Raw genomic sequence first — 21,504 nt, forward strand, 5'->3', positions numbered from 1 at the left:
CCAAGGATAACGGAGATCACAATCTTTTCCCTTGATGTCTGGGTCTTGGCATTGAAAAAGAATTAAACAAAAATCTCATCAACAATGATAGATCAACTAGGGGGGAGTGATGATAGCTATGCTCGGGAATCAAATGGAATTTGATGCTGCCCTAAATCCTAGTTGGTTAGTAAAATATATTCCTAAAAATATTTATATATTTTTTTAAAAGGAGACTGTAATGTATTGTTGTATGATTTATTAAAAATATTATTTCAACTCGAAAAGGAACTTAACTTAATGTGACCTTCCCAGCCTTTTTGTATGGACAAAGGAACTAAACTTAACTAATATTTTGATAAGTTTCATCTAACTTTTGTTAGCTCTAGTGAGAGAATTGACCAAAGAATATTTGAAGTCTATATAAAAATACTTAAAACCTAATTTTTGTTGGGTAAAAAGCCTCAATGGGAACCACTAATATTATGGATTACTAATTTTGGGAAAAAAAATGAACCTTATTTTTCTTCTGACAAATAATGTTTCCAAAATCACCCACTAACCACCAAATTCCGTGGGAAAACACACATGTCTCTCTATGTCCACCGCTGAGGAGACATTGTTCTTGGGTTCTGAGAACCTCCATGTTAATTTTGTTAATTCACATTTCTGATGGGGTGCAGAAAGCAAAATGGAGGGGTGCAGGAAAAACTACCCATGGTCTGGGCATTAATTCGTGGTTATAGCACATCCAAAACGTGCAATACGATAAGGCAGTTTCTCCATGCACCATATCATTTAAAATATGTATTCAACATAAATTTTAAAACCTAACATTGTCCTTAATATTTTTGAAATGCTACAAAGGAACGTGGTGTTAATGTAGTGTACGTTTTGAAGCTTTATCTTTTTTGAAATGTTTTAAAGGAGTGTTGTGTTAATGTGGTGTGGGTTTTAAGTGGAAGTGGTGGTGGTGTAGTGAGTTGCAACAATGGCAATGGTGTAGTGATTTTTTTTTGCAACAGTGGCAATAGTGCTCACTTCTCCTCCAGAGTCCTTCTCTCTATGCAGCCATCTTCCTCTTCGCTGCTGCTACCGTGCAACAAGTTCAGTGGTTCATAAAGTGTTCAGTGCTAATGGGTTGAGTGCAAATACAGTGTTGTTGGGTGTAGGGTTTTATGGTTCATACAGTATTCAGTGCTAATGGGTTGGGTGCAAATAGAGTGCTGTTGGGAGTAGGATTTTATATCATTAAGGGCAAATAAGTCTTTTCAAATAATATCATTGAGTGCGGTCTTAATTGATATGGTGCAGGGAGAATCTGCCTTAGGATAATGGTCTGACCCATTCCAAGGCCGAAAAGCACTTTCGTATTCTTATAATTCTGGGTTTGGAAGTGAGATCCAGGATTGCTATTGGCACCATCCTTAAACACATTTTTCATTTTTGTGTATAGGTGAGGTGAATGATACAATTAAAAGCAGTTTCTATTGGGTAATTAAGTACTGAAACAAATTTTGAATTTTGTAATTTGTTGTGGAGGGAGGTGAGTTGTTCAAGAAGATCACGTGGTTGACAAACTGGATGGAAGAAATATTAATTAAAAACAGAAATGGAACATTTAATTTATTGGGCCTGGGCCGGAATGACAGAAAAAAAAAAAGTAGTGAAAATGAAGAACTAAACAGAGAAAAGAGAGGAGGATAATACAAAAAATGACGCTTCTATCTTCTCTGTGTTCCTGTCCTCCAATTCCTTGTTCGTGGTTTCCGTTGACGTCTAACACCAATGCTTTCTCCAAAAATCTCAGGACCCAAATCCAATCATCTGCTTCCACCAACATTTTCACCCAAAAATTCGACACCACTCTCTTATCCATCGATGAATCCTTCTACGAGGATGAGCTCTGGGCCGCTGCCCGTCTCCGCGTCCGATCGTTCCATCAATTCCGCCCTGACGCCTTCGGAATCCAAGTCAGTCTCTCATTTCAATCTTCTCCTGTTACGTTTAAGTCTCAAATTTAGATGCATGCTTCTTCTTGATTGAATTGTGATGAAGTAATGTAACACGGTGCATTCCGTATTTCGTGTTCGTTAAGTTGTGTTAGGATCATATGAGGTACTTGGCTGAGCGCGAGTTCGAAGCACTTAAGGAGCGTGTTTCGGGAAAAAGAATGGGCTTCAGAAGAGTCTCTTGCATTAATGCTTCCCTTCCATTGTCCCATATCGCTTCCCTCTCCGATGATTTATCTTCTTCATGTAAGGTTTGTTTGTTTCCTCCTTTCACTCACGTCGCTCCGATTCCCTTCATCAATGGATTGCTCAATGCTAATCCTTCCCGTATGTATGTCTGGAGATGAACATTTAGCAACTGATAACTTTAGTCATTGGTTAATATTACTAAAATTAAACGGAGAGATCTGTCTATCATACCTATCTTTTTACTCAGCCTAGAGTTGTTGTGAAATTTAGTTCAAACCTCGATTTCATCAAATAAATTGTCACGGGAGAGATCTGTGTAGATTTGTTCTGTTTCTTGTTTCTTAACATATCTAATTGTAGTTTTCTGCTAATGGAGAGGACCGGATTGTAGTTGCCACTCTTGATCTTAATCAGTGCTTGAACCTTCCTGATGAAATTGTGGGGTTGAAGCCTGAGGTATTTTCCTATCTCCTGATGTCCAAACTTGTATGACTGTTTTGTCTGGCGGAGTTTTGTGTTTTGACACGAAAACTGGTAACTCTTCTCCCTGCTTTCTAATTTTGCACAGTGCCACCCTGTAACTGTTTAAATGTTTCACTGTCATAGGTCACTGGAGCTGATATCACTAGGGCATACCTCAGTAATGTATGTGTTGCTGAAGAGTTGCACAGAAATGGGTTGGGTTATGCACTTCTTGAAGTGTCAAAGTTAGTAGCTTATGATTGGGGTAAGAATCCAAAAAAGACTTAACTGCAACGTGGATGTTGCTATTGTTTCTGCTGTCTTTGAAGAAGGTCAATTGATGTGCACATACGAAGAATGCTAGCAATATATTCCCTACTACAGTTCTTCTAATGCAATCTCTTTATTGTTTAAAATATTTGAAATTACAAAATCACGGATGAGACTCAATTTAGAAACTTTCCATAAATTTAAACAATAATATAGTGTATTCAAAACAGTATTTTACAAACAATTATCTTGATTAGATATAGGCACAGTCAACACTTATTTCCAAATCCTAATCTTTGTTTTTAATAAGGATTTTTTGTAACTTAAAATTTATTTAGACCCTCTCCCAATTTTCAATACTAACAAGCAAAATCTTGAATGTTTGGTGATAATTAGGAAGTTTATTTGTCTTGGAAATGATTATTGATTGTACTACTCTGTTACGTATTTACATTGGACTAATATTCTCGTGGCACTACAAAATGATTATTGTTGATGATTAAACTTCTCCTGTCCTTTGTTAATCGTTCCAGGAGCTTTGTCTGCTATGTCAATTCTTTATAAATAGTGATTTAAACATATACTCTTAGAAAAGAAAGCAATGTTATTTTAACAATAAAGATTATCAAATCTTAGCATGTCATAATGTTTATGTTTTATTCGGTGGGTTAAGATATTAAGATCATTAAGGATATAATTTTAGACGGCCTTTTTTATTGAACTACTCGTAATGTTGAAACATACTCATCCAGAAGGTTGCAATTCTAGTTTTCGTTATGCATAGCTCAATTCAAAATATCATTATCTAGGGCAGCATCAAATTCCATTTGATTCCCGAGCATAACTATCATCTCATCACTCCCCCCTAGTTGATCTATCATTGTTGATGAGATTTTTGTTTAATTCTTTTTCAATGCCAAGACCCAGACATCAAGGGAAAAGATTGTGATCTCCGTTAACCTTGGTCTGTGTTTAGTGAATATTCGTGTGGACCACGTAGACTGTCTGTGTTGTAAAGCAATATTGTGTTCATATAGTATTCTCTTTTTTTTCGTTAACCATTTTACTCATTTTAGTTTATGAACGAGGACACCCTGATTTCTATATGACAATTCACATGGGACTTTCCTAGTCCAAAAATGACTACATTTACTTATATTTATCGTTCTGTCAGGCATAACAGATTTGTACGTCCATGTTGCTGTCGACAATGAACCAGCAAAGAAATTGTATATAAAAAGTGGGTTTGTCTATGAAAGTGAGGAACCGGCGTGGCAGGCCAGGTTTCTGGATCGACCCCGAAGACTTCTCCTATGGTCAGGGCTTTGAAGGACCTAACTTAACAGAGGTGACCTATATCTCTTGTGTGTATATGGTTTAGTGTCTATTCTTGTGAAGTAATTTTCACAACATCCCTACCTGCCTCAGCTCCTATTACTTCTTTTTTTCCTTTCATTCCAGAAGTCAATGTAACGTGTTTTGCCATTTTAGCAAATCTGGTTGACGAAGGTCAGCTTTAATGGCATGGAATAGCTTCCCTTGATGATTATATTAAGCATACATTGTAAGGCTTAAAGCCTTAGACGGAACATTTGGGGCGCGGAGCATTATAAGAACATATTCTAGTATCTACTAAGTTGCAACAGCTTGAAAGATCAAATTCAACATGTGTCTTTTTACTCCTAGTATCTATATATAGTTACGAATATTAAATAATAAATACTATCTCAACATTAAGAACCCTGCTTGATAGAAGTATATGTTTATCTACCTCGAAGAGAGATCCCGCAAGTTGTAATTCATCTTTTTCAGAAAATGTAGATCATTTCTAAAAATATATTTGAAAGGGTATTTACAAGCTGTGTACTGCAAATTTCCTGGTAAGCAGTACAACATGAATTCATTCGAGACCAAATTACCAGAGTCAAAATTTGGATTGCAGCATCATGAAATGATAAATTAAACTGTCACAGAGCCAAATTTGCTGTAGATTATATCAGTATTTCTATCTTCCTCGAACGTATACGATAACTGAAGCTTGAAGATCACGATCTACTTTTAAAAGTGAGCGTTAAAAAACATTTTTTCCTGTTGTTGAAATCCCGATGTTAATTAAAAAAATGAGGACAAATTACCAGTATTAAGAAGAATAAAAAAACTGAGAAATAATTAACTTGAAACAGTCTAATCAATTACTTCCCCATAATTAAATGAAAGTAAAAGGTTCTTCAGATTTTGTTCTTCTGAATCAAATAAAACTATGTGGCTGGCCATAGAGACGTTTTTAGCATATCCAGACACAAAAGAAACAGGGTAAACGGTGGGACTCATCGGGAACTCCTTTCTCTTCACTGCTAAACAATATAGATTAACATGAATTATGAACTTATTTAACTTCCAATTAAGATTAGAGGCGATGACACAATTGAAATTCCAAACCTTGGTGTGCAGTCCAGAAATTGCATTGGCAGGTTATGATGCAGCATGGAACGTACCCAAACGCGACGTGATGTGCGACTTCGGGGCCCTGCCAGTGTTCGTCGGGGTTGAAATAAGTCTGCACCAAAACGGAATTCACCATTCAGAATGCCAAGCATAGAAGGAAGATTCGTTTGTGTGAACAGCAGAATGACGAGTGGTCTGAATCTAATTTTGATGAAGTTGGAGCTTCGGATTTCTGTTTGTCTGCATCTCTGTTGCTGCTGTGCCTTCGTCTCATTCTTTTGAGAGTGTGAGTGTGAGTGTGATATCTGTTTTCGTTAGAAAAAAGGAATAAGTTCCAGAGGGAATACCGTGGACTCGGTTACTAACCGTATTTTTCTCGATATGACCTGACTCAAATTGGTTTTGCCATTTTTTCACTACACAAGAAAGACAGTCTCTCTTCCTGCACTTCTATCACTTCCATACTAAAACCGAATTTATCATTATACCCTTTAGTACAAAATATTAAAATCTAACTTACTTTTTACTTTAATCTAACTTCTAATTTTTCACACTCACATTCATTCACTCCGCAGCTTCACTCTCAGTTGCGTCCACCTCCCCTCCAAAGCTCTCCTCCCCCTCCAAAGCTCTCACCTCCCTCAAAGTTTTCCTTCCTCCAAATCTCTCTTCCAAACAGTCCTCCATCATTCACCATAGTTGCTCTCTTAATCCACCAAGGTTAATAGTTTTGATGGTTTAAGCCTTTTTAATTTGAATTTGGTGGAAGTATTTCAAATAGGATAGTGTAATTTGGTATTTTTCTTTGTTTAATTAGGTTCTAGATTGCGGTAGTTTTAGTTTGTTAAATAGGTTTTGGATTACGTAATTTAATAGGTGTATTTTCTTAAATAAGTTTTGAATTATGTAATTCGGTATTGTTAGTTGTTAAATAGATTCTCGATTACGTAATTTGGAAGTGTTAATTTTTGAGTTCCAGATTATATAATTCAGTAGGTTTATTTTCTTAAATAAATTTTGGATTACGTAATCTTGTATTGCTAGTTGTTAAATAGGTTATAGATTACGTAACCCGATAGATTTCTAATTAGGTTTTGGATTACGTTGTAAATTTTTTAGTTTCATATTAGGTATTCTGTAGTGTTAATTTTTGTGTTCCAACATATGTAATTCGGAAGTGGTTTTTTTTTCGAGGTTTCAAGTTAGCCAATCCGAAAAAACATTTTTTATATTATGTACAAAGGTTCAACTTGATGATTATATTATTCCTTATCTTATTTGTAAATAATTGAAATTTGCATGGTATTATGGACATATATGGCTAAAACAAGAGGTGTTGGATCTTAGGATCATGATCGTACAAGACCGACAACATCTATCCATAGAAGAGTCTGAGGTGATGTTGAGGAAAAGATTGTAGTTGATGCTCATATTGATAATGACAATCAACAAGGATTAATTACGTCATGATAAGCAAGTGGACGAGGGAGAAGGGTTAACTGGAGAACCTTCTTATGTCGTTGTTAGTAAATTTTGTTGACCGTGTTGCTTTATTGTTGTCATATTATCCTCGTTATTTTCCTTCAAAGTACGTAGTATGTTACCCGGCTTAACCATGTTTTAAGTTATATCAACAAGCATGAAATGTTCATTCGCTTTTAATTTGCGTCCATATGGATGACCAACTAATGTATTACACAAATAATGATTATGAGTACCACATATTACCTTAAGTATTGAACCTTTACCCTTTCCAATAGGTTTAATTCACAATTTAAAGGGACATTGAAATTTTTTAGTACTAATTACACTAACCTCCAAACCATCATTGTACTTTTTGTAACTACTCCCCTTTCACACCCTAACAAGACATATGTTTTTCTCCCTTACTTTCCATTTTCTATGTCAGACCTAATAATGACAATAACAAAAAACAAGTCCATAACCAACCCTATGGACCATTCAAGTAAGTCTTCTCGCGAAGGAAACACCTACAAAAAGTTATTCTAACAATATTACAAAATTACTTCTTCAAATTATAATGCAATAAACATGAATGAAATGAAATTTTATTTACCTCATTTGTTGTAAAATGAGTACCATAGTCCACTTCAACCAATTCATGTTGATGCACAAAATTCATTAATTCTTCCATACTACATATCATTTCTACTTCAACATATCTTTTTATAATCAATCCAACCTCCATGTCCATACTTACACCTTCATTAATAAAACATAAATTTTCATTTTATTCTAATTTTCATAAATTCACACAAGTATGCAAAATAAAAACAACATTCAATTTCCCTTTCGGATTGTATAATCCATAACTCATTTAATAATTACAAAAATATCTTCCAGATTGGATAATTCGTAAAGCATTTGTCAACTTAAAAATGACTTCCAGATTGCGTAATTCGTAAGTCAAATTTTAAGAGAACAAATGAATTCTGGATTAGGTAATCTATAAGCCATATTTTAAGTTATAAAATGACTTTTGGATTGGATAATCCATAATTCATTTAATACTGGATTACACTATCCAGAAGTGAGTCTGGTTCATTCTAGATCCGATATACGTATGGATTAACTAATACGGAACTTAGTTCCAGATTCGGAAAAACATTCTAGATTACCTAATGTGAAACATAATGTTATATTATGGATTGAGTAATTCAGAATGTTATTCCAAATCCAGAACTAAGTTTCGTATTATGTAATCCGGTACATGATTCCTTCATATTAACCGTTAAGTATTGTGTAATCTATTGATTTAGCAAATTACCCAATATGAAAAATAAGCATTTAAGGCACCACATTGAAGAACTTACCTGAGAATGACGAGAAAATGACGAACCAACCACCATGAACAACACCACCACAACAACAGTAAGCACTACGATCACCTTTTTCTTCACTCAGCGTCAAAGTGTAAAACAAAGCTTCTATTTTTATCTTTTTACTAAAGGATAATTTTAGGAATTTTAAAATTTATGGAGGTGGTTGAATAAGTGGTGGAGGTGCGGGATGAAACATTCAACAAGAAACCCGTTTTGTGGTCTCAAAGAAAATCCTCTATACAAAAAATCACAAACATACAAATTGGTTACTTCTTCCTTCACCTCCATGTATTTTTGTGGCACCCCATACATTTTATAATTTCAAAAAAATATCCTTATGTAAAAAAAGTTAAAATGTTTGTAGGTTTGATTAAGGAGGTGTGTTTTCTATGTATTCTGGATTGTATAATATGGTGATTCTCTGGATTAAACAAACTATAACTATTTTAAATGTTTGTGTACTTTCCAGTTTAGGAATCTGAAACTTGTTTTCGAATACGATAAAACGTTATGGATTAGTTAATCCAAAATAAAAATTTATATTTTGAATTATGCAATCCGAAATGTATCTTTTAAAAAAATATTTTGAATTACATAATCTGAAAGTCAGTTCAAAAGCAATTTTTTGAATAAACAAATTTTGGATTTCATAATTCGAAAGCTTTTTCCAAATTTCAAAAGCCTTTTGTATTATGTAATCCGAAATATGTTTTTTTTTCCAAAAAATTGCTTTTAGATTCTACAAATCCATAAAACACTCTCATATCCTAAGTTGGCTTCTGGATTACGTAATCCAAAAAGTTTTTAAATCACAAAAAAAAAATATCAATGCAAACAACAGTAAGGAACTAATGCAGTAGAAGAGTGCAATACATCTCATAAACTATCATTTTCCACAATAGCAAAGAGAATGTCAAATGCTCCCAAAACATTGTAAAGAACCACAAAAAAACTTTCAAAGAAAACAATGCGTAGGGATAACAAAAAGGATCGGGCCTGACCCACCATCATTTAGGTGGGTGAGTTCGCTTTTTGAACCCGCCAACCCGCCGCCTAATCCACCAACCTGGTGGGCCATAGGCGGGATGGGGCGGACTGGCCCGCCAACCCGCCTTTTTTTTGACATTTTTAAAGATGAATCTCATTCTTTTAGAATAAAAATGGATGGTGATCAATGTTTTATATAAAACTTTATTTACATTAATTTATTTATACATTATTTTATTTATTAAAGTATTGTTGATATTTATTTTATTTGGTTAGATATTAAACCTTCTTTAATTAAAATATTAAAATTTAATTTAATTTTATTATTTTTCTTGTACTTTTATTGTTCAAACATTGATATCAATTATCATAATCAAATAAATAGATCTAAACCAAAAGATTATAAAAAAAATTTAAAAAATTGAAAAGTAACGAACCACCAATCAACCCGTCTTATTATGGGGGCAGATCATTGACGAACAATCCAAAATGGACAAAACTTGCATGTTTTTTCACCACTAATAATGTGGAGGTGACTGAGGTGGATGCCGCGCTCGGAGAAAAGAAGAAGAAGAAGAAATTTGGTGAAAACGGTGAAAAAAAATTTAAAATTTATTTATTTTTTAACTAAAAAGAACAAAATGGTAATTTTTATTTAATATTTGGGAGAACCTAGAAGTGCATGGAGCCACTTAAAAATCCTTTCATGGCAGAAAATCATGGATAGCGAATTTTAATTGCTAGGTATAACTAAATCCTATTTGGTTAGTAAAAAATATTCCTAAAAATATTTATATAATTTTAAAGGAGACTGTACTGTATTGTTGTATGATTTATTAAAAAAATGATTTCAACTCGAAAAATTTATATTTTCATTTACTTTTCCAGAAAAATTAATAAAAAAATATTCTATAAAAACATTGTTTCCTGAAAAAACTATTTTTTAAATGTAAACATGCATGAAAAATTGTTTCAAATCTCAAATTTCTGGAAAACTAAAATTTCCCATTTATCAAACGTAGCTGAGTGCAAACTTTTTATATTGTTAAACAATTACATATTACTATAAATATATATCTTCAAGCAGTTATTACAAAACCTCATCATATATTACCATACGATGTTATAAAAACATTACACTCTTGGAATAAATATTATTTTAAACTTGTTTTATACATATCTAAACTCTTTAAGGTATTGAAGTGTTCTTAATCTAATTTATGATCTGTCTATCAAAGTAATTTGTGTAGTAATTTATTCCTTAAGAAAGAATGATTTTTAAAATAGAAATTTAGAAAAAAAGGTAATAAATGTTTACATAGTATTATAAAATCATAGACAAATTTTTTATTCATTTTTATTTATTCACTTAAAAATGGTTATATTTATTTATCTTTTTAAAAATTTAAGATAAAATAATTAATATTCAAAACAAGGAATTATTTTTATGAAAAAAAGTAAAATCCAAATGATGATAATGCATTTTTCTTAAATATAATATGTCACTAACTCAATGGCCATAATCAACTGGACACAAATTGTAATGATTAATTCGTATGGATGATTATAGGAAAAAAAACAAACTTATACCATAAACCAACACCATTAGGGTGGCCTGAGATATGGAGAGAATAATTCATAATTATATTTTAATTATAGAATTGAGATTTTATAATCTAACATCTCATGGTAAACTTTCATAAGAACTATCAAATGCACGGGTAAAAGCTGATGCATTTAGCAAAGGCATGTACGCTAATAAAACAAAATGGGGACAGGAAAATGTCGTTAAAAATTGTCATAAAGAATCTAATATCTAGTCGATGTGGGATTTCAAACACACCCTCACGTCAAGATCGCCAACTTGTGCGTGAGACTATATATTATGGGTGGTCCAATAGCGGACTAAGAATAGACTCAAAATGATTTTGATATCATATTATGAAGTGGACTTTAAGCCTAACTCAACCCCATAAAATCGGCTCGTGAAGTTAAGGTTTGCATCCACTTATATACAATGAAAGACTCTAATCTCTAGTCGATGTGGGATCTCCAACATTTTTTTTTTATCTGTGTTCTAGCTAGGCCAAAGGACGACCTAAATCCAGAACATTTAAGACAATTACCAAAACCTATTTTTCTCTTGAAGTCTCTCCTTTAATATATGGAGTCGAGTATAACCCCATTATTTACCGTTTTGATTCTTCCTTAATTGAGCCACTAATGCTGATTGAACAAGATTCCATTTTCTTCTGTGTCGATTTTCCTTATTCGCACTACGTGGCTCGGCCACCGGGTTACCTGGCCCAGCATCGAGCTAGGCCCATAACTTTCCACTATGTAACGAAAATGTTACTTTTGATAATTACAAATTGAAATACATTAAATTAAATTATGTTAATGTTTGATCAATTGTGTAATGCAAAAAATTATTCCTCTTTCTAATTTTCTGATGCGGTTTGTATGAGCACTCTTTATGTAATTCATGTAAGCTAATAAAACAAAAGGGAAATAGGTGAATTTGGTTAGAGTATAAGAGTTACCCAACAGGAATTCCGCGCTCTCCGTGTCTCTAATTTTCTCGTTACACGGGGACCATGTAGTTGGTGTGGCTTACCTTTTTGTCTAACAAAAAAAAAGTGATAAAGGAGTAAGCTTATCTTGTTCGATTTATGTCCCAAATACAGAGCTTCAGACAACAATGAGGATTGAGGTAAAAGAAATACTGAAGCCCACAGAGAAGATACCAGTTAGCCGGTTGGTCTTGTCCCCAGAAAAGGTGCCACCCCACAACATTATTTCTTTACACATATTACTCAAACTGTGTCTAATAGTTATAATCAAATGAGATTTTGGACATGCACTTTGGGCTTATAATATATTATTCATTAACCATGTTCTTTCAAATTAAAGTATATGATACAGGGACAGTACCCTTGTATAACATGGCGCGTATGTACAAATTATTTTAGACAGATACCACAGATAATTTGAATTTAACAGTAGGGACGATATGTTGTAATAGTTACAAATATATGTAGGGTACAAGATGCAAACGAATACATATGGTAAGTGGTGATAACAGTTATTCAGTAAAATTGAAGCTCATATTTTGCAAAAGAAGCTGAAATCTTCAGCATGTGATTGATGGTTGTGGACCATGTTTTGTAACGACGGTAATCTTCCGCCATGTCTAGCTTGAAAACGCCTCCTCTTGTTGTCAAGACAATCAAATAACATGTATCAGCATCCTCTGCTTCTGAACCTTTGTACAGCTCTGCATGCAGAGTCATTACAATTCCTGTAGCCAGTGTTGGGAGTCATTGTGCCTTCTGATCTAAGTTTAAATAAAGTAAAAGAAATGAATATGATAGGAAAAACAAAAAAAAATGCGCATACCCTCCTTCTTGCTTTTGAATAGATTATGCTTCCTCATCATAACTACAACCTGTAGTTTTAGAGGGAGATCATTGCACCGTAAGTTAGAGAGACAAAAATATATAGCTACATTAGTAATATTTGAATTAATCATGATATCTAAGTTAATCATGAACTCAATTTCTTGACATAAAATTCATCGTTAAGATTCGTACTCCGTGCGTTTCAATAATGAAAAGCACCATAAGTTTACTTCAACAAATTAATAGATTTTTGTGTTTTTAATTTTTTCTGGGTTAACAAATGTATTATACTGTTATTATTATTATCAGCTCAGCCGGTTACTCCGTGTAAAATAGCTTTTGCGACTTTTCTGGACATGTTTTTAGTTGAAAAACTTATTGAGCCAAATAATAGTAGATACACACAAAAATTATATATGGTCCAAACCTTGGCCTCGCTGCTTAGGATTATAGATACTGATCTCGGCATGTACTTCCCTGTTTAGAGACATAATTGAAATAAGAATAAATTAGAAAATCACATGATGCTTAATAGTTCATAGTTCTTTTTAAGGCTAAGTGGATGCTACTGCAGAGTAGTTCTTTTTTTGTGTCATAACATTACCTTCTGGTGTTTCTACATATAACTCAGCACCCTGTGCAAGAATTGATCTGCCTTTTTCAAAGTCAAAATCAATATCATTGCTGTCTTCTAGGGGCAAGATAGGAACTCCACCATTCAGTCTGTTCTTGCAACCTGATCTTACTTTAAGTGTGGCTGCTCCTTTTAATGCTGCAGTTGGCCAACAGGGTTTTGGTCACCAAAGAATGGTACATAAAGTATGGTGCATGAACTCCAAAAACGAAATCAGAATTATGAGAAAGATATGTTTCCTTCAGTTCCCTCAATTGCATGTTTCTTTTGTTGGGTGAAGTGATACTTTATCTTACAAATTTATTCATATAAATATTTTTAAAACATGAGGAAATGAACCTAAAAAAGTGCCTTTTTTGATGGGGGGAGGGACACGTCAAGGACCATCTAATTTCACTTTGGGACAGGAATTTCAACACTTTTGCCACCACCGATACAAGATTTTTAGTTCCAAAATCTGTAGCCAAATCTTTCATCTGCACCCTCTCCCCTCTCCAAATAACATAAAAGCATTTAAAAAAATTGAATGAAATAAAATTAAGAATAAGGAAATTACATGTTGCAGCTGCGGCAGTGAGAGTTAAGATATCACTTGCACTTGTGCCACTCATGGCTGAGCCAATTACACTGCTAAGCTGTTCTTTCTTTGCCCCCATTGCTTCAGCTACTTTTGCACACTGTGCAGCTACCAATGCAGCCGCAGAGGCCACTGCTGCATCTCTGTCTTGGTTTGATTCCTTTTTCGAATTTTCAGCAGCAATGGCAGCTAAAGCTGCTGCAACCCCTGCAATTGATATCGCTGCATGCACCTCTGCTCTTTGCAATCTCTGGCCTTCTTTTTTCTTCATCTTTATTTCCTTAAACCATTTCTTTATTGAAACACTTTTCAGTGGTAGGATCTGCTTCCATGGCACCTGCATGGTAAGTGGTAACCACAACAAACTAACTAATGACAACTGAACTAATAATACATATACACACATGTAGCTCTAACAATGATATTGAGACAGATCATAAGATCGCATACCCATTTCTTTCGGAAACAGCTGTTGTAATTCAATTCTGGATGCATCGCTTGCTGCATCCATAACCATGACTGAAAAAAAAAAAAAAAAAACTAGTCATGAAAGATCGAATCTCAATAAAGAATCAGTTGTTTCTGTCTTGTAATTTCTTACCTTTACATTGTTAGACTTCCATCCTGGCAAAGACCTGAAATCTGCACCATCCATTCTAGCACTCTTTTCCATCTTGTGCAAAATTTAAAAAATAAAAATCAACACCAGAGAGTAGGTGGATAACATTACAACAAATAATGTTAGATGAAGATGCAAAAACATTAAAAATTTCAAGAGAATTAATAGAAAGATAGTTATTAATATTGTATTGTAATAGTTGAAATGGTTTGACTAACCGCAGGATGAGCATTTGGGCTACCAGGCTCTAATTGTTTCATAGAGTTATTATCAAGCAGAACAAGAGATCCATGTTGAGGCTCAGGATGCAGGGCTTGCACAGCGAAGTTACACCATGCAAGTGAAAGGAAATCCATAGTCTCGGGATGTGCATCTGAAGGGGATAGATTAAAATCGGAAGCCATTCTAATATGATGAATTTTCACAACCAAAACTATATATCTTGGAAATGAGTTGAATCCAGCTACGCGGTTTTATAAATATGAATAAATGTAAGCAAGCATGCATGCATATTTATACATGCTAAATCACCATGATAACAGTATAATGATTTTGTAAACCCCACTAGTCTTACCAAAAAAGTAAAAGGGAGTGTCTTTTAAACATGCAGTATAGTATACTCAATAACCCCATTAAACAGAACATGCCACCGCGACACTGCCACAGTAAGATTGATATCATCTTTTAAATAAAAAACAAGAGTTTATGGATTTTTTTTTATAATTAAATTACTCTCATGTTTAATTTCCTTTTGATTAAATTTTGCTACAGTATACATGATACAGTGGCAAAACCTCCCTTGGAAGGTCATCAATGAACTTTTAGTTCATGTCACATTAATATAATAATCAATTTCGATATTCGTACTAATCTAATTCATTGTCATAAATAATTTGACCAATATCAAGTCAAAATATATTTTAATAAAATTTATTATTTCCAATATTTTGATTTTGAGAACATTTTGCAACTTCACTTTCCAAAAAAAAAGGAGGAACAAGTTATTAGGACACGAGAGTGAAAAGTAAAGAGTAACGTGCCGACCTATTCAGTAACAATAACAATACATAATGAAATTTGGAAATAAGACATGGCAAAAGTGGACAGAAAGTATTGTATGTTTCCTTGCGATGGATCATAATTGTAAGGAATTTGAATCAAAAGCAAAGCAAGTGATTATGTAGAGATATTTTGGGCACAAGTTACTACAGTCCAATAACTAATATCTCGTTATACTGAAAGGTTTCTGGGGAGCAGGAATATCGAGACGATGGAATAATAGTATATTACAGATGGAAAGTGGCGTTAGTGTTCATATAATTGTACTCAACTTTTGGTGAAGTTATTGATGATATAGAAATTAAAGGACCTACCTGATATCGAAAGGGTTATTTTGCTTATAGATTTTGATTGTAGAAAACAAGTCCCCAAGATTCGAATGAGAGATAACACATGGTAGCCATAATAGAAGATTGTGGGATTAGTATAAAGAATGAGGAAGAGGCCCCTTTCTTTTAGGCATCTTTAAATGAAAGCCATAAACTTAAGGCTAAGCATGATGCATCTTGAGGTGATAAAATAATGAAAGGCTAATTGCCAGAGGACCAGTGCTTTCCCCAGGGCCACCACATAAGCATCCACACGTAAAACAGGCTAGAAAAGTGGGGAGGCATTATAACCCAGCATGCTCGTGGGCCAATCTTGATGGATACAAACTAGACATGCATGATTGCCATGAATGAAAGGAACTAACTGCCATCATTAGGGTTAAACCTTTTTTCATTAGAATAATTCAACACTTGATCACGTTACTTGTTAAATAATAACGATAAAGATTCACTTTTCGTCCTCTTGAAAAGACCTTCTAAAGCTAATCCAGTACTCTATATATGCCTTCACACTTAGCTACCTATCCTAAGCTATCATCTTTGATTTAAGTAAACACTAGTGGGGGTTTGCTTCAACTCTTGCTCATTACGTTCGTGTCACCAAGCAAACACATTTTACTTTAGAGATTTTAACATTGTTTCTAACTCCTGCTTCCTCAAACACGTCTAGGATCAATGCATTCCTACTTATTTGATTATTAAAAAGGACAAAATGTAGAGTCCAGATATATGTTCATCTTGGATAACGGTGAAAAGAAGCGAGACAGAAAATGAAATTACATTAAAAGGGAAATAAAAGAGAAATTGATTCTATAACAAACTCTATTCTTTACATTATTGAAGTGATTGTGGTTTTTTAAAATCAAACTTTCTAGGTAGAGATAGTGTATTCTTTTTGGCTTAATTACTTGTTAATTATGTTATTTCTTTTATTCAATCTCGCCTCTTTATTAATAAAAAAAATTTTAATAATAGGAATTGAACACATAAAAAAAATTGATAACAACTTACCTATTTTCTCAATTATTTGAGCACATTAAAGACTGATAATAAAAATCGATACGAACTATTAAATTAAAACTAAAATTTTAATTAAAAACTCAATGACATAAAGTGAATTTTAAAATAATTTAATTTTAAAAATGATATTATTAGTTATTAAAATTATTAATATTATTATTATTAACGTTAAAAAAAAGGAGCGCAAAACTCAAGCATAACATAAATGAATAGCAAAATAGGGTGAAATTTGGGAGTGTAGTGGATGATGTGACATCATAAATCATTTTTCACTTTCTTTTCCAAAACAGAAGGCCAAAAAGGTGGGTTCCACTTTTTTTTAATCTTCCCCTTCTTTTTTTTCCCAGTCAAATCATCATCTTTCATCTCTTTTATTTGTCACTCTCTTTCTATTATTACCAAAAAACAGTGTCTAGATTTTATTCTGTTAAAAAATTGGCTCGAATTTAAAATGATTAAAAATGAAAATATCTACTTAACTTCGAAATATTTTTAGTTCATTTTTTATATTCTCGAAAATACTTTTTAAGTTTAAAATTAATTGAAACAAAATAATAAAAGAATAGTGAAATTATAATAGAGCTTAAAAAATAATTTCCCTCGTTCTTATGTGAATAAAACTTACACATCTCTAGCATAAGAATAAAAACTGTAAAAACAAAAATATGCAACTTTTCTGATAATAAAATACATAGAAAACTACTTTATGTAAAGTTGTAACAAACATAACCTAATTTATTTGTCATGGATCACCACCCAAATCCAAGCCCATAACCCACTATTTGGACTACCAACATAGATTCACACCAGTGCAAAGATGTCAAATATAAGGATTAAACTTCTGTAAAATAAATAATTGTACTTTAAAAGGATAAATGAATTCATAATTATTTATTTAAAAATTAATAACTGGAATATATGATAATATATAAATGATCTTATTGAAATCTAATCAGAAAGTTTTCTATCTGGCAAAGACACCACATAATAATGTAATAGTCTTCTATAAAATTTTCATATTGTGAGTAAATAAAAGAAAAGAGACATAGCTTACAAAATCAATAGTAAAAAGTTAAAAATGTAGATAAACTTAATTTCAACCATCACTTATTTCAGAATCAAGTAACTTCATTTTAACGGATACTAAATTTTAAGATATGGATACACGTTATACCTTAATAATTAGAACGATATCATATAATTACGAATGTTTGAATATCTAAAGTTTTAATCATGAAAAGGACATCATATCATTTAATGGTTAAATTTGTGAATTACTGTACGATCCAGTAATCTTTAATTGAGTTATTGGATTAAAAACTAGTTTTATATTTATCATTTAAATTAGCTTTTTAAAATTACTGCCTTCTACTGCATTCTATGTTTATGTATATGAAAATTAACGTAATTTTTTTTTACATATTTTTTTTATGGAAGGAAATGGAAAGGAGAAAAAACTGTCCATCTAAATTGTGTTTCCGTAAAAGAAGAATTAATAGAGAAGGAAAAGAGAATTTAAAATATTCCAACATAATTACTGAATTTTATTCCTACATATGTTTTGAAATTTGAAATTATAGTTACAAAAAATAATTCGTTTTAAAATCTTATTTCTCTTTCTTCCCTCGCCCATTAAAACCCTTCCCCATCTCATCTTTTCCTCCTCTTGAAACATAATATTTAATCAGTCTCCCCTCAATTTCTTAAAATATAAATTATGTAGTTACATTTTGAAAATGATGTTTAAAAATCATCCTAAAAAAACACATATTATCAATCTTAACGTTTAATAATAGGATTATATATATATTTATTGTATCTTTAGCACGATGTATGATAAATATAAAAACTTATGAGTAGTTAGATAATAGGATGAAAAAAAATTGTATTTAATATTCATAAATGATAATGCATTTTTTTATTTCTATTTAGAGAGAATGTTTATGAAGAATATATGTTAAAATGTTATTCTTCAAATTCTTCGAATTTAAAATATTTCTCAAGTCACGTACCTACTATCTTCCATACAAAAAGCGATAATGATGAAAAACGAAAGTAAATATATTGTTTAAAGAAGAATCAAACTATAATTTAAAGGTCTTTATAGATAAACTGCATGTAATGCAATGCAACATTATTGCTGCACATTAAATATTAAATGATCCACAACTGTCTCTTGTGTATAAAAAAAATCAAGAAGGAAAAAAAAGACAATGGAGAGAATTGAAAAATAATTTTGTTTAAGTTTAAAGCTTTTTTTCTTGTCCTATGAAAATCATTTTGTATATTGTCATCCTTGTACTCGTAGTCTTTTCTAGGTTTTTGACATATACTTTATTTTGTATTTTGCACGTGAAAACCAAAACTTGGAAGTGTAATTCTTAATTCTTTCCTTCAAACGCTAATTGTGTGTAACACATATTGTTATTGTATTGGTTTACTTTTTTTTTATTGTATTTGTCTAGCTTATCAAGTCACCTTTTAGACAAAAATGCAGTGTATATGTTGCAGGATATCAGCTCCAGTGAAACAAAAAGTAAGCATCAACTCCTACAGATTGCGTATAAATAGCCATGTAAAATTACAAAGGGCTTTCATATAGTGTTTTACATGGCTTTCGTATAGTGTTTTGTTATTAGTTCCAAATTGATAGTCTTCATTTTGTGCTTTTGTTTGTATTTTTTTTATGGAGAATGATTGAAGCTTGCGAAAGTATGGAGAGCAAAGAGGGTAGTATTATGTTCAATGAACATTATCAACCTCCAAAGAAAATTCTAGTCCAAATATTTCTAATATTAGGGCTGTTTTTGTTTTGATGAACTTTTCTTAGGAAAAAAATTCTTGATCAATCTAGTACATCCCAACAAGAGAATATGTTTCAAACTTCTTATCAAACTCTTACAATCTTTGTAGCACTAGGTTGCTTCAAATGTTGAATTTAACTACCATTTCTCTTCCTCAAACTTTATAAACTTTCTTGGATTTTTAAAGATGGGAATATGGTAGTCAAGCAACAATTGAAAGTAATGTGAAGAAAATGTTTTATGTAATTAAGTACCAAGGGAAGCTTTTGATATTTTGTTAGAACGACCTTGACAATCTGATCCTAAAATGAAGGTTGTACTAATAAAATAATTTTCACTTATAATAAAAAATTTGTACTTATTTCTTTATCATCTTAACAAGCAACTAAGAAGTAAGAACAAACAAAGTAGAAAAAAAAAGAAAAAAAGAAAATTGTGTCTTAAAGAATCTTGTTCTTATTGGTTATTTTGTACATATGCCACTTGATTTGTTTGGTATTTGTTTCAGATGGATGTTTGATTTTGGAGGAAAAACATGAACCTCCAACAATAATAAGGTCGGTGTCATGAATCAACAATTAAGACAAATCATTCTCAAGAGGGAGGGGATGATGGAAATTGTCTAGCCACAACATCCACAAAATAAGAAGGATAAATACCTAGAACTTTGTTTAGAGACTTATTAGCATAAATGAGCCTAATTGGGCTTTTGTACATGTTTTGTAGGTCCAATAAAAAGGACAACTTTATGAGGAAATAATGTATAGAGTATGTCAAAGAAAACTTCCACACCATGAAAGAATACTAGAGTCTTAGTCGGAGGACTGACTACAAGAAGACTAAAACTTAGCTGACTTCAATAAGACTAGGGTTGGAACCAAGATAATTATTGTCTTCCTTCTCGGTCGATCTATCTATTCTTCCTTCCCCTCGAATGAACTCTTTCTGCTTCTCTCACTCCTTCACTCCTTGTCTCCGTGAACTCCAAGCTCAGATAGTACCGGCAAAAGGCACTCTGACGCTCAAGTCAGACTTCAGCACTCAGTGTCTTTAGTACTAGATGATGATGTACTTGATCCTTTGGACTTTAGTTTAAATAATTTTATTTGGGTCATGTATTGGACATTGGTTTAATTTTGAGACTTATATTTGGGCTAATAGAAGAATGAATGTGTATAGTAATAGAATGGGTGTGTATTGTAAAGTGACTCACCACTTGGCATGGGAAACATGAATGTAGCATGAGAAACATGAATGCCCACATGACTCTTCTTTAATGAAGATTATCTACACCAATTAAGAGGTGACATTTGTCAACCTCTCATCTCTCAAATAAGAGGTGACATTTGTCAACCTCTCATCTCTCAAATAAGAGGAAGACACTTGTCAACCTCTCATCTCTCAAATAAGAGGAAGACACTTGTCAACCTCTCATTTGAGAGGATCATGAGCATGGAACATGTGATGTCACTTATCACCTTGTCATTTGAGAGTTTATAGGACAAATCTCCTATAAATAGAACTGCACATCTCATTCTAATTTTTTAGCTTGCAAAATATACGTGTTATGTTACTAAATTATAGTGAAAAACACTTGCCTAAACTTCTCTCTTAAAATATAAATTACTTATGTTTAATGATTATTAGTGAAACTTGGTAGTTTTTTTCCAAAACTTAACATATTCTCACATTGAGATATTCATTGTTTTTTCTTAATTTTATTTATTTAAACTTTGTGACTAACTTTAAAGTGTGTTTTTAGTGTTTATAAAAATCACAAAGTTTTTTAATATTTTCGTGTATTAACTTTTTGCATATGATTATTCATTACATTCCCAAATTGACTTTTTTTTCATCTCCTAGAAAAAGAACAG

The 21,504-nt window shown here is 32.4% G+C and overlaps 2 protein-coding genes and 1 long non-coding RNA gene across 5 annotated transcripts; 1 reads left to right on the plus strand and 2 right to left on the minus strand.

Annotated features, from left to right (window-relative positions):
- The first annotated feature begins 1,660 nt into the window (after nucleotides 1–1,660).
- Nucleotides 1,661–4,572, plus strand: LOC137807388 (GCN5-related N-acetyltransferase 7, chloroplastic). Of its 2 annotated transcripts, XM_068608014.1 has the most exons (6): nucleotides 1,661–1,952; nucleotides 2,087–2,242; nucleotides 2,541–2,636; nucleotides 2,787–2,907; nucleotides 4,087–4,260; nucleotides 4,374–4,572. In XM_068608014.1, the coding sequence occupies exons 1-5, from the start codon at nucleotides 1,695–1,697 to the stop codon at nucleotides 4,239–4,241; spliced, it is 786 nt and encodes a 261-aa protein (XP_068464115.1). In that variant the 5' UTR covers nucleotides 1,661–1,694; the 3' UTR covers nucleotides 4,242–4,260; nucleotides 4,374–4,572. The 2 variants fall into 2 exon arrangements, with proteins under 2 accessions (XP_068464115.1, XP_068464114.1); XM_068608013.1 differs by having other exon boundaries at nucleotides 1,662–1,952; nucleotides 4,087–4,572.
- On the minus strand, nucleotides 4,324–5,812 carry LOC137807389 (uncharacterized). The gene is made up of 2 exons (XR_011080505.1): nucleotides 5,352–5,812; nucleotides 4,324–5,263 (listed from the first exon to the last, which is right to left on the minus strand). It is a non-coding gene; the product is annotated as an uncharacterized lncRNA (long non-coding RNA).
- Nucleotides 5,813–12,051: 6,239 nt separating this feature from the next.
- LOC137807390 (VAN3-binding protein) lies at nucleotides 12,052–14,908 on the minus strand. Of its 2 annotated transcripts, none has more exons than XM_068608016.1 (8): nucleotides 14,637–14,908; nucleotides 14,401–14,463; nucleotides 14,250–14,318; nucleotides 13,779–14,136; nucleotides 13,193–13,360; nucleotides 13,016–13,065; nucleotides 12,587–12,635; nucleotides 12,052–12,488 (listed from the first exon to the last, which is right to left on the minus strand). In XM_068608016.1, the coding sequence occupies exons 1-8, from the start codon at nucleotides 14,820–14,822 to the stop codon at nucleotides 12,277–12,279; spliced, it is 1,155 nt and encodes a 384-aa protein (XP_068464117.1). In that variant the 5' UTR covers nucleotides 14,823–14,908; the 3' UTR covers nucleotides 12,052–12,276. The 2 variants fall into 2 exon arrangements, with proteins under 2 accessions (XP_068464117.1, XP_068464116.1); XM_068608015.1 differs by having other exon boundaries at nucleotides 14,401–14,472.
- Nucleotides 14,909–21,504: the final 6,596 nt, after the last annotated feature.

Source organism: Phaseolus vulgaris, chromosome 3 (assembly GCF_000499845.2).
Source record: "Phaseolus vulgaris cultivar G19833 chromosome 3, P. vulgaris v2.0, whole genome shotgun sequence".
Classification (NCBI taxonomy): Eukaryota; Viridiplantae; Streptophyta; class Magnoliopsida; order Fabales; family Fabaceae; genus Phaseolus; species Phaseolus vulgaris.

What these genes read in the sequence shown, in the direction of transcription:
- LOC137807388 (XM_068608014.1), top strand. Translation starts at nt 1,695, where the DNA reads ATGACGCTTCTATCTTCTCTGTGTTCCTGTCCTCCAATTCCTTGTTCG. An exon ending in CTGACGCCTTCGGAATCCAA is followed by an intron (nt 1,953 to 2,086) that starts GTCAGTCTCTCA and finishes AAGTTGTGTTAG; the next exon opens with GATCATATGAGGTACTTGGC. An exon ending in GTTAGTAGCTTATGATTGGG is followed by an intron (nt 2,908 to 4,086) that starts GTAAGAATCCAA and finishes TCGTTCTGTCAG; the next exon opens with GCATAACAGATTTGTACGTC.
- LOC137807390 (XM_068608015.1), bottom strand. Translation starts at nt 14,822, where the DNA reads ATGGCTTCCGATTTTAATCTATCCCCTTCAGATGCACATCCCGAGACT. An exon ending in ATATGTAGAAACACCAGAAG is followed by an intron (nt 13,066 to 13,192) that starts GTAATGTTATGA and finishes GTCTCTAAACAG; the next exon opens with GGAAGTACATGCCGAGATCA. An exon ending in TCCTAAGCAGCGAGGCCAAG is followed by an intron (nt 12,636 to 13,015) that starts GTTTGGACCATA and finishes CTAAAACTACAG; the next exon opens with GTTGTAGTTATGATGAGGAA.